The 12,206-nt window shown below is 41.2% G+C and overlaps 1 protein-coding gene across 1 annotated transcript; it reads right to left on the bottom strand.

Moving 5' to 3' along the window:
• Positions 1-8,389, bottom strand: LOC143860687 (uncharacterized). The gene is made up of 2 exons (XM_077371466.1): positions 5,896-8,389; positions 1-670 (listed from the first exon to the last, which is right to left on the bottom strand). Exons 1-2 carry the CDS (start codon positions 7,495-7,497, stop codon positions 293-295), a joined length of 1,980 nt encoding a protein of 659 aa, XP_077227581.1. The 5' UTR covers positions 7,498-8,389; the 3' UTR covers positions 1-292.
• Positions 8,390-12,206: the final 3,817 nt, after the last annotated feature.

The raw sequence follows: 12,206 nt of genomic DNA on the forward strand, positions 1-12,206 counted from the left end.
TAAAAGCACAACAACAATTAGCTAATCATTGGCATCAATACACATGAAATAAGTTACGAAAAATAGAACAAATTAAAAGAAAATGAGATTCCTCTCTAATCTCACATCACATCAATACAAGAGTGGCTGAATATCTTTCTAATCTAATCAACAAGTAAATCACCTGGTAATTCTCAAATCTTCCATCACACCCCCAACAAAGAAAAAACATATTCGATGTCCAGTCAAATTCCCTTACCTCCTATTCCTCTTGTAGAATTGAAGGCAAATAAACAATATTCCCCTTGAGCTTCTACTCTTCAAAACCATCACTCAGCTGTTGGACTTCTGTGCTTCTGGCTACCTGTTTTTTACCCTTCTTGCTCTTCGCCTTCTTGGCCTTCATGCGCCGCTTCTTTTCATTGGCATCTACCCATGAATAGTCCGATGGTATGTGGAACGGGTCGACCTCGTCCTTCCCACACCGGCTGTCACTGTCACTTGACTGCCCACGACTCCCCCTCATCCATGAAATCCATGATGCTGATGATAACTCTGATTCCTTAGATTTAGTGTCCTGAAAATGAACAGGGCTGGAAAGAGGGGTGGAGAACTCATCCATAGGCTGAAGCTCTTCGAATTTTGTAAAAGTTACAAGAACTCTAATCGTTGGAACGATAGGGATGGCGACCTGAAATGATTCATGAATAGGTAAGCCCCAGTTTACTGACAGATTAAATTTGGAGGGAATTTGTATGAAATTAATGAGCCTACCGGATATTTTGTGGGATTTCACTGATGAATAGACTACTGAAACATGATACCAAAAAACTAGGGATCAGAAATTATTAGAACATGGAGGAAATTTGCTATATCCAATCTCTTACTGTACACATCAAGCAATGTAGAGACTGCCCCTAGATGATAAGGAAAAGTGTGTCGAATAAAAAGCAAAAAGAATATTCTTAAAGGAAATGATATCCACACTCCCTTGTCTTCATAATGGTACTTTACTCTTTATTTTATAGCTTTCTAATTAGCTGCTAAAGGCTATTACAATTTCCAGAAAGCTATCAACAGCCAACGAGAACAGTGGTTAACATAAACAGTGATTAACTCAATTCCATATCCATAAAACTACAGGTACTGTTACCATTGTTGTTCTTTTATAAGGGGCTAATAGTGTTTATCCCCTAGAGAAACAGTGATTAACTCACTTCAGCAGAAAGTTCTCTTTTTTGGAATGACACGTAATGACCACAATTTACAAGAAGAAAAACTTTGAACATAAACAGACATTTGATACAGGGTTGTGGCATTAATTTCAAGCTCTATATTGGGTGTACTTTTGCACTGAAGCTTTAATTTTTAACTGGAGGTTTGATTTTCAGGTGACTAATGTATTCTACTCTTCTGCTCGTTCTCAAGCAACTTTGGAGCTGCATCAACATTTTTTTTTGTTACCTACTTCTATGATGACTAAGAACAGTTCTTGACTTGCTAAGGTTCCAAGTTTTTCACTTCTGCAAGTTGCTAGAGTAATTAAGTTGTGGTTAGGTGCATCAGGCTTATTCCTTCTTTTTTTTTGAATGATAGTTAATTTCATTAAAGCAAAAGAGAGAAAGAATGCGAGATGGTCACTATGAGAGAGAAGCAAAACACACTAAATAACAAAATAAGCAGAGGCAAAGGAAACTCTAGGGGGAAGGAAGTCAAAGATCTCTAAACGAGCCTTCTCCACCGCTGCTCACACTAATTGATCCGCGTTAGATTGGCCGACCTTCTAACGTGCTGAAACCGAACCGGATACCCCCTACCTGATCAAGAATTTCCTTAATTGTGTTTGCGAATCACCATGGGTGGGGTTGCCTCCCATCCATCCACCTAATGACGTCAAGAGTCTCTCTCCAAATTTATTTATTTTTTGAATCGTCTCTCTCCATAATTAGTCTGCCCAAGTCATTAGGTTGTCTTCCTTACACCCTAAAGCACAACCCCTAGTTCCACTTCATTGGAAATGGAGACCCCTATAGGGCCTGAGTAAGCACACTGCAAACCAAGTGGAGCCAGTCTCGTCCCTGAGCAGGCCCCCAATTCCGAGAGGGTCCAATTACCCATGCTCGATCCATCAAAATTCAGCTTCACTAATCCCGGGTCAAGGGGAGCCAACCTATGGGGCCTCGGCCCTCTCCTGGCTATAACATACTTCCCTCCAATTCCGTCTAAGGTCGTTCTCGATATGAACTTAAACTCAGGGAAGACCTTCACCAAAAGATCAAAAGCGATATGACCTTCGAGAAGATGAAAGTAGGACCTTTGGCAGAGCTTTTAAAAATGTGAGCATTCCTTTCTTTAAAAAGGACCCAGATGGTAGTTACTGATACCACTCTCCATAAGATCCTCCCTCTCCTCAGCCAAGGAGTAAAGGACCAACAACCCAAAAGGTCATGGAGGCGGGAAGGAAGTACCCATGAAACCCTCAACCTCCTCAAAATATGACACTGGACATCTATGGCTATCCAGCATCAGGCTTATTCCTCAATTAAAGAGTGATCTTCATCGCAACCTTGAGGTAGCTAAATCGTGTTAGAATGTTTCCGATCTCTTGTGGCCCTTATATGTAGCCCACAAATCACAAGAATTAGCAATGTGTGCAAGATCCATTAGACCCTTGGCAACTTGCAATTTAGATATGGGAAAGTTGCTGAGTTCATACTTAGCAACTAGCTAAATTAAGAACCTAAGAGTTATGAACAGTTCTTGGGAGGGAACAAGCTTGATGGAAGCTTATTCCATCTATGAAACCACCCCAAGTTCCCTCTTCCCACACCATAAGCTTACACACGCCAGAAAGTGAGTTCTCCGTATCCAAGTGTGTTGTTCTCCATCATCCTAGGATGGTGCAAGGGAGAAGGCCAATGGGAATCTTGAGCAGGATTAGAGCTCAAGAACTCAAGCAAGGAAAAAGAATAGAAGTCCTAAAATCTCACCAGAAAACTTAGAAATCCATGGCTATTCGTAAGTTGGATCTCTTTTGAATTACTTGTGATTTTATAATTTTGAATGGCCAAGGATCATTAAGATTGGACCTATAAGACATTAGAGGTTCACAATTGGTATCATAGCAAGGTTGGAAGCAATGAAAAAATAAAAAATAATAATTCAGGTTTATGAGTTTATAGAGCATATGCTGCATCCATCAGAAATTTGATTGTTGTCCGATCAGACTGGCATCGGCGATCAGAGAGCATGTAATGATCGTCGGTCGCCAATGGACCTCCCCATAGATTTTGGGGGATATCCGACGGTCATATCTTTGACAGCGGCAATTTGAAGATTGGCCAAAAAAGGAAACAAAAAAAATGAGGGGGGGGGAGGGGGGGGACCAGTAGGCCGGGCCTGATCTGATTGCCCGACCCCACTAGGATCCGGATCCATGACCGAGAGAGAGAAAAATTGGGGGTTGCATGTATCATGGTGATGCCACCGGGCATCACGAGTGTAAAGAACGCGGCAGGCGCCGTTTGGTGCTACACCATCCCACCGCCTGATCAAGGACCAGTTTTTCCGCCCAGACCAACTGATTGGATAAGTTTTCACACTTGTGGGGCTGATTTGAGGCCCGAATGGAGGGTTTTTCGACGGGTCAATGTACCCATTTTTTTTTTTTTTTTGAATGGCCTGGCCAATGGACCCACTCTTTTTCCATACTATTTTTAAAGTGCATATATTTTGGGGATTATTTGCATATTTTGGCCAATACTTGATGGTTTTCTTTACGAATTGATTTTGTTTATAGTTGCTTGTGATGTGATATGATAGCAAATAAGGATATCATATCACAACTGTCAGCTTTTTAAAGTTGTTTTGAATCCCAGCAACTACGAAAGGCCATAATTCAGAAATCTATAATGTTATCATCATTGATTTTGTAAGACACTCATCTAATGGTTGTTCTAAGCATAATTGTGAGAGATACTTGGAACTTATAATCTATAATGTTATCATCAGAAATCTATAATGTTATAATGAAACATTTGGATCTCATAACCACATTTTCCAACCTTATTGATGTTCTAGAACTAAATTAGAGGCTTGACTCCATTTTGTTGTCTTCGATGAATGAAATTTACTATGTGTGGCTCTATAAAGACAACGGGGCTTTGGTGATCATTATGGATAAAGCAATGAATCGTTCATGTTTTTTCGGCCAGTTGGATAAAACAACCTCATCTTTTTATTGAATTCTTCTACTGGGAGATCATTTCATCGGGTTACATGTCAAATTGGATCTCCTGTATTTTCGGTGCCAACTTACTCCTAATTTGCACGGCTTCCTTGAATGACCATTTGGCAATGCCATGATCCCCCAATTCCTTTCATCAGTGTTTCCCCTCTCTTAGAAAGCACAACAATCGATTTCTAGCGATACGATTGGAGGCTGGCCACCTTCTCTCTGATTCCAACATTTCTTGAGCTCTCTAAAAGCGAGTAACACAAAAAGAAAAGTTTATAATCGAGCATCTACAGCATCCAGTCTTCCATCCTTCCTTTTTTCCACCAGTTCGTTCCCTGTTTTTGCCATTTGTTGTGCCCTAGGTTTTTTCATCTCCAAGTTCTCCCATATGTTCCCATATGTAGGCTCTTCCCTCTAGCCCCTGCTGCCACAATCGTCTCTCTGGCAAGATAGACTTCAGCGTCGTTCCCAGGATACTTTTATGTTACCTTTCCCACATTAGATCTAGTAGAATGCCTTCGTTCCCATACTGCTTTATTGCTCCCTTTCCCGCATTAGATCTAGTAGAATGCCTTTGTTGCATCTAAAATAATACAATCCAACACCTTTTTGAATAAAGAGCAACCAAATAAACAAACAATAAAATCGTTTGTTGTTACAAAGAACATGTTTTTATCTTGACCAAATTAAGAGGTTGAATAATTGAAAAGTGAGAGTATTCAACCCAAAAAAGAGGGGCTATATGTGCCACTCTATGAGATCTGATCTCCTATTGTACCTCCATAGCTTTCTTTGGTTGGCCTACATGTGGCACTCTATGAGATCTGATCTCGTATTGTTCCTCCCTAGCTCCATGGTAGAGCAGTGGGCCATATGCTTACTGGTTGTAGGTCCAAATCTTAGTTGGGGTCCTTGGGGAGATTGATACCTCTTGTTTATTATTTTAGACTTCAATCAACATGCAGCTTCTTGTGCACTGGAGAGTCTAAACTTGTACAGTGTGTCCCAGTTCTTTGTCAATTTAATATTTGTCATCATTTTCACATATTATCCTTTAGCAAATTTAAGCACATGTAAGAGAACAAAAGTTAGTCTAAGTACTGAAACTGATAAGAGGATTCCTACAGTCAATAAGTGGTGTGTATACAGGAAAACATAGAAGGGTCATTTGTCTCTGTTGACCCACATACCTATACAAAATTACATAAAGGTTATTTTTACCAAACTAAAGAATTTGTGGATTTAATATGTGAAAATAAATTATGCTACATTATATAACCACATGTTCTTTTTTTACCACAGGAAAGTCATTTTGAAGCATAACTTGTAAGTGCATCACTGAGTTAGTTGTTCTATAAGAAGTTGACCTATACAGAGATTTAAAAAATACAGTTGAATGAATAGGAAACAAATGCTCAGTTACATGCATATAAAAGGACATCCTAAGCAACAGCAACACGAACTGGCCAACAGCACAGCCCGCCAAAATTTGTAACTGCATGATAAACCCAAAATGGTGAAAATGCAGATTTCTTCAGAATTTCTCCTTGAGAACAACTAACGAGTATAGAAACCAAACCCTTAACAGTAATGAAGAAAAACTCAACTGTAACAAGAGGAAGAAAAGCAGAGTGATAAGATATTATAAATGTAAGACAAGAAGGCATATCCAGGATTACCTTGACAGGAAATGTTCCATGAGGAAGCTTAGTAGTTAACAGCTCCCGAAGTCTTCTAACAGCCTTAACCTTGTTCGCTAAGATGTCAAGTAATGGCAATAGCTCTTCAGTTGTCAGAGGGAAGTCTGGTGTCAACCATAGAACAGGTCTCAAACCTTTCTTGTACTCACTCTCATGCTTAGACTCACTTGTGGCTCCACTCTTCTTCTTCTTCTTGCTGCCTTTCTCTTTCCCCTTCTTACTGTCTGCCACATCCCCCCTCGCAAATTCAGATGATGATCTCTGATGATCAACCAATTTATGATTGCTACCTTCTGGTGCCAACTTTGAGAACTTCTTCAGAATCCTCGGGTCCTCAGTATCATCAACAGCACTTTTTGTTCCCTTTTTATTATTCCAACCAAGCCAGCTCTTCTTCTCCTTGGAAACACCATTGGATCCACCATTCTCATGAACTCCAGCACTGTTTTCATGGGATTCAAAACCAGCATTGGCCTCATCCTCATATAAACCATCTGAATTCCCCATTCGAAGCGCCGAATCCAATTGCAACCTCTCATCAGCTGTCAATACATTGTCATACTCCTCATCGCGGTCCCCTCCATTTACCATCCTTTCATCGTCCTCAGCGGCAAAGAGCTCCTCATCAGTCATTGCACCAGGAACCCGCCTAGACTTCACGCTGACCATCACATTGAGCATATCATAGACCTTGGCCTTCCAACTTCCAATCATTTCAGTTCTCTCCTGCCGCCGCCAATTCAAATGAGGAATGAGCTCGGCCTGGGTGACATCAATCCCAGGCCTATACATATTCGTCTGAGACATCAAAGCGACCTCATGGGCAACCTCAGCCTCGGTCGGCCGGGCACCAGCTCCCTCAAGAGCATTCGTGATCTCTTTCTCCTTATGAGCAAGAACAATCAAAGAACCAGGAGCTAAAGCTACATTACCAACCTCTGAAGAGAAGCCCTCGCCGAGGAAGAGGAATGTTTGGTCAGATCGTTGGATGCGAAACCCATCAAAGCCAGCAAGGGTCATATCTGCTCGCAGATTCGAACCCCTCTTCCAGATGCGATAAGTGTCTGACGGGGCAATTCGACCAATGAATGGGATGACAGAGCTCTCAAAGTGGAAGGTGATCTCCATGTAAAAATCACGAATGCGGGCAGCAGAAGCGATAATCCTAGGGAGACGCCGGCACCATTTGGCCCAGGCTAGCGGCTGATAATGCCGAGCGATGATCATGGCAATGGCGTCCTCGCGTGTGCATACAGCCTCCTGAAGGGCACTCCATCCCTGCTCATTCTGGAGGCTCCAGTCAGCCCCGGCTGCCATTAAAATCTCCGCAGAGATGGGGTCGCGGAGACGGACCGCCAGGTGGAGCGGGGTCTCGCGGTTGGGGATATTATCACGGACATCGATAGAAGCCGATACAATGTCGGCCTGGATCTCGGCGGCAACCGATTCAGATTCAGTGTTGACTTCGCCGGCTTTGGCGAGACAGGGGAGGGAAGAGACAATGCGTCTCAGGGAGGCATAATCCCGCCTGGCAACTGCCAAATGGACTGGACTATGGGCGTATTTGGAGAAATCCTCCATGGAAATTTCACTATTCCCTTTCTCCCCTCTCTCTAAGCTCTAATTGTACCCATTTTTTCCTGGTTTTGAAGCTAAAGAGCTGCAAACCAGTAGAAAACGCAACCCAAACCCTAAAACATCCAAAAAAGTTGATACTACTTTACTCAAAAGCCAATTTTCATTTTATGTGCAGAAATCCTGCATCCAAATTTTACTTTTCCCCTTTCTCCAATCTCTCTAAGCTCTACGCGTGCCCATTTTTCCCTGGTTTTAAAGCTCGAGAGGTGTAAATCAGTAGAAAACGCAACCAAAACCCTAAAACATCCAAAAAAATTGACACTACTTTACTCAAAAACCGATTTTCGTTTTCTCCGCTCTCTTTCCACTATCAAATCACTACTTCTTAACTTTCCATTTCTTTTTCTCCTACTTTTAACCCTAGATTCTATCTAATATCAGATTTTCAGTGCTTTTAAGAAGCTAGACAATTAAATTCACCTGAAAATCCTAAAAAAAGAAGAAGAGAGAAATCACCTAAAAAAATACCTCTCATCTGTTTCCTCTCTATTATCCTTCCTTCCTTCCTTACCCTAGGTTTCCAGCAACAAGCTCAAATTTTAGGCGATTTCAAAGTCTCGAGACACCTGAAACTGTAAAAACCTAGAAATTCACCTGAAATCAGTAGCTGATCTCATTACCTTGTTATGTGAAACAACGATTGTTCGAGAGTTTTGAGCTAAAAGGAACGATTTTCAACGATTTATATCGGGCTTAGGGTTTTCCGAGTTGGGATCGGCCCTTGATCTTCGTTCGATTCCGCCATGAATGATCTTTGACAGAAGGAGAAAAGACCGGACTAGAGACCCACTTCTTCTCTCTTTCTCTCTCTTGGTTTCAGTGAAGTCTCACTTTTTCTTTTCCTAGAGCGAGATTTGCTAAATACGTTTGAATCAACCTCAAATTACTCATATGCCACTATTCGAATTTTTGGCACCTCTAGTTTTCATTCGCTTTCATGAAATTACGTACGTGCCATTATTCTCTCTCTCTCTCTCTCTTTTTTCCAGCACGTGACCCGACTCTCTTTTATGTTATTTTACGAGATTTTATATGGTGTACGGACCACAGCATAGGATGATCCAAACCGTCCATGTGATGGAATAGGTTGTGCCCCAACAATCATTTCCATAGGATGTTCCCAGCCATCCGATCTATAGAGGTTTCCATAATATGCAGTTCCTCAATAGATCGGAGGGTTGAGATCATCCTATATAAATGATTTTTTTGGGCACAACCTATTTATGTTGGGGCCCATCACATGGACGGTTTGGATCATCCTATTGCGCCGTCTGTACTGTACTTTTTGAAAAATAAGGACTAGGGCTTACACCATTTAATGAGAAATGTTATTGGCACTACTGTATTTTGATGAGGGCACTCCAAAAGTACGGAGCCCGCACCATAGGATGATCCAAACCATCCATTGGATGGGCCACAGACTAAATAGGTTGTACTCCAAAAGTTATTTCCATAGGTTGATCCTAACCCTCCAATCTATAGAGGGTTAGGATTAAACACTGAACAGCATTTTTTTTCTTAAGAGAGTTGAGGGTATACATGTGTAATTTAATGTTAAAATGGAGGCATTTAAAACTGTCATCTGCCTAGTACATTTTGGCTCTTCCTCTAGGCCCTTCCTCCATCTACTATTATAACAACCACCAACCAACTTTCTCTTTGCTGATTTCATTCTTTCTCTTTTCCATCCTTTTTATATCCACAACTCTCTGTTTGCTTTCTTTTGTTTATACTCTGATGGCTTTTCCCTCAAAAGCTTTTCTTTGGTTCTTTTTTTTTTCTCTCTAAATAATGTATTTATTTGGTTCCTGGGCTAGGAGAGTGATGCACATTGGGTCCACTTCTACTTAGCCAGTGTTCATACACCCAACGCTTTGCCACTCAACCACTAGACCTTCCACTGCTCTTTTGCCAACCCATAACTACTATGGTCCCATTCCCATGTGGCTCTTTGCCTCACACTCTTCTTTACTTGCTCAGGTGTAGAAAAAGGCCACCACCCTTTAACAGGGAAAAAGCCTCACTCTCACTGAAACAAAAGAGAGAGTTTGATCCGGAGAAAACAAAGAGAGTTTGATTCATCTTCAAGATTTGAGATCTAGAGCTCTGCAAATCTCCTTCATCAAGATTGCCACCCCTTAAATTAGAGTTTTAAAATAAGAAGCGTTGTAGAAGGAACAAACAAAATGCTCAATAAAGGTTGAATAGCTAGCAACAGGCTTTGGAGTTTTAACTAACCAACATAAGGATTATTGGTAGTTGCAAGGATGGTATAAAATTTCGACCGAAATCCGAAATTTCGGATACCGGTGGGGACAGAAACCGAAAATTTCTGAAATTCAATTTTTCGCCATTTACCAAATTTCGGATTTCGGTCCGAAATTTCGGTTTAATGACATTATTTATTAAAAAAAAAAAGTGTAACAAAATTCCGGTCTGAAATTTCAGTCATGAATTTGGAACCAAATTGCCAAATTTCAGTTTTTGGTGGGGTCCAAAACGGTTACCGAAACCGAAATTTTAAACCATGGCTGCGAGATGTGACCAAAAATATAACTTCTAGTGAAGGACATGACCCTACATTCTATATTTCATGATTTTCATCTGAGATGATGGGACACGTATAATTGAAGACACGTCAATTCTATCTCCATCCACGTGTTTTCCAAACATTACAATCAGCGGTCAGGCCCACAATTATCCGATAAATAACAAGGTATTCTTGTCTTTTCATGATCCACCATTTGTTTAGTTTGGCCCTTATCCTGACCGTCCATTTTTTTAGGCCTATCTTTGAAATTCTAATAGTTCAAAACTCACAAGAATTGTAAAATACTAATGACCATTAATTTTTATTTTTTTTGTCATTGAAACTGAACTGTCATGTGTATGTAGTTTTTGGCCGTCAATGTTCAACCACAAAAATTGCAAAGGCCGAGTTTGGCAACCATGATTTTTTTTTTCATGGAATATTAGTTAGCTAAAAGGGGAGAGAGGGGGAGAGAATTGAGAGGGCACGGGTGAAGAGATGGTGATGAAAAATAGGGAAAAAAAAAACTCTATTTGGAATAGAGCTTTTTCTCATTTTTCAGCCACTTTTCACCCTCTGCTTAGGGCTGGCAATTTCACCCGGAAAAGCGGGGATCCGCCCCGCCCCGCCCTGCTTGGGGAGGGGATTCCCCGATTTGAGTGGGGGAAGGGGATTTAAAAAATTCCCCGGTGCGGGAGGAGAAGGGGATGGAGTTCGCCCCGCCCTGCATTAATGCCATTTTTTTCTTGTATTTTTTTAAGTGTTTTTTTTTTTTTTTTGGGAAAACTACTAGAAACCCCTTGGATCAAAACATATCTACAAGATTCCCCCAAAATTGTCATAATTTTCATTAGTACAGTTTTGTCCCTGAATTAGCTTTTTATGTTTTCTTTTACCCATAATCCATTGGGCATTGTCCCTCATTATATTTAGTATATTACCCTTAGAAATCCCTAAAATCTCTCCATCGAACCATCACTGTAAGGCAACATTAAATTTTTTGAAAATCCCCCTCCGCCAAATAAAGGCAACATCTCTCTGATGAGTGAAGAGATTTTATATGGTGTGCGCTCGTATAGTCCATTATTTTTCCAAAAGTAATGTATGGGCTACACCATAGGATGATCCAAACCGTCCATTTGATAGGCTACAATTTAAAAGTACTTTACAGGCCACACCATAGATCATCCAAACCGTCCATTTGATGGGCCACAACGTAAATAGATTGCGGCCCAAAAATCATTTCCATAGGATGATTGCAACCCTCCGATCTATAGAAGGTACCATAATATGCAATTCCTCTATAGATCAGAGGGTTGGGATTATCCTATGGAAATGATTTTTGGGCCACAACCTATTTACATTATGGCCCATCAAATGGACAGTTTGGATTATCCTACAATGTGCCCATCAAGTGGAAGGTTTGGGTCATCCTATGCCTATGGTAGTATGGTGTGCCCATCAAATGGATGGTTTGGATCTTCCTATGGTGTGGCACGTACAGTACTTTTTAGCAAGTGGGATTGGGAATTAGGGATCTACTAGGGACTATTGATCAATTAAATGAATCTGTGAGCAACCACCTTTGTCCCCATGTTAATAAAATGAATAAGACAAAATCTTAGCATATGTGGGTTGTGTGGCTACTCTCACATGCAACAGCCAAGCCGCAACATGCCTAAAGTGATTGTTCCTAGCAAATCTTTAGTTTTAAACCTAACATTTAACAAAGTAAAGTGATTGTCCCCGAAGGATGCGGGGCGGGGAAGGGGAGGGGAGGGGGATTCCCCACCATCCCCACAGTGGAGAGGGGAAGGGGAGCGGGAACATTCCCTACAGAGGGGAAGGAGTAGGGGACCCCAACATCCGGCCCCGACCCGCCCCGTTGCCGGCTCTGCTTACTCGTGCCCTCTCTGCCTCTCCCACCCTCCTTTCCTCTCTCCTACCATTGGATAAATCTATGAAAAAAAAATTCATGGTGGCCAAACCATGGCCTATATGCCAAGATTGATTGATTGGTTTGATTTTTGAGCTACAAGTAATCCAAAGTAAAGCCATCATATGGACAGTTCAATAATCAGTTTTGGAGTCACCAATTGGTAATCCAAAACAAAAAGGGCTG

The sequence above is a fragment of the Tasmannia lanceolata genome, unplaced genomic scaffold, assembly GCF_043159265.1.
Source record: "Tasmannia lanceolata isolate RefF3 unplaced genomic scaffold, GAP_Taslan_0.1 ptg000037l, whole genome shotgun sequence".
Lineage (NCBI taxonomy): Eukaryota > Viridiplantae > Streptophyta > Magnoliopsida > Canellales > Winteraceae > Tasmannia > Tasmannia lanceolata.

Bases quoted from the DNA above. Each gene is read 5' to 3' on its own strand.
- LOC143860687 (XM_077371466.1), bottom strand. From the start codon at position 7,497: ATGGAGGATTTCTCCAAATACGCCCATAGTCCAGTCCATTTGGCAGTT. The intron at 671-5,895 runs GTAATCCTGGAT...GAATCATTTCAG, and splicing joins ATGGAACATTTCCTGTCAAG to GTCGCCATCCCTATCGTTCC.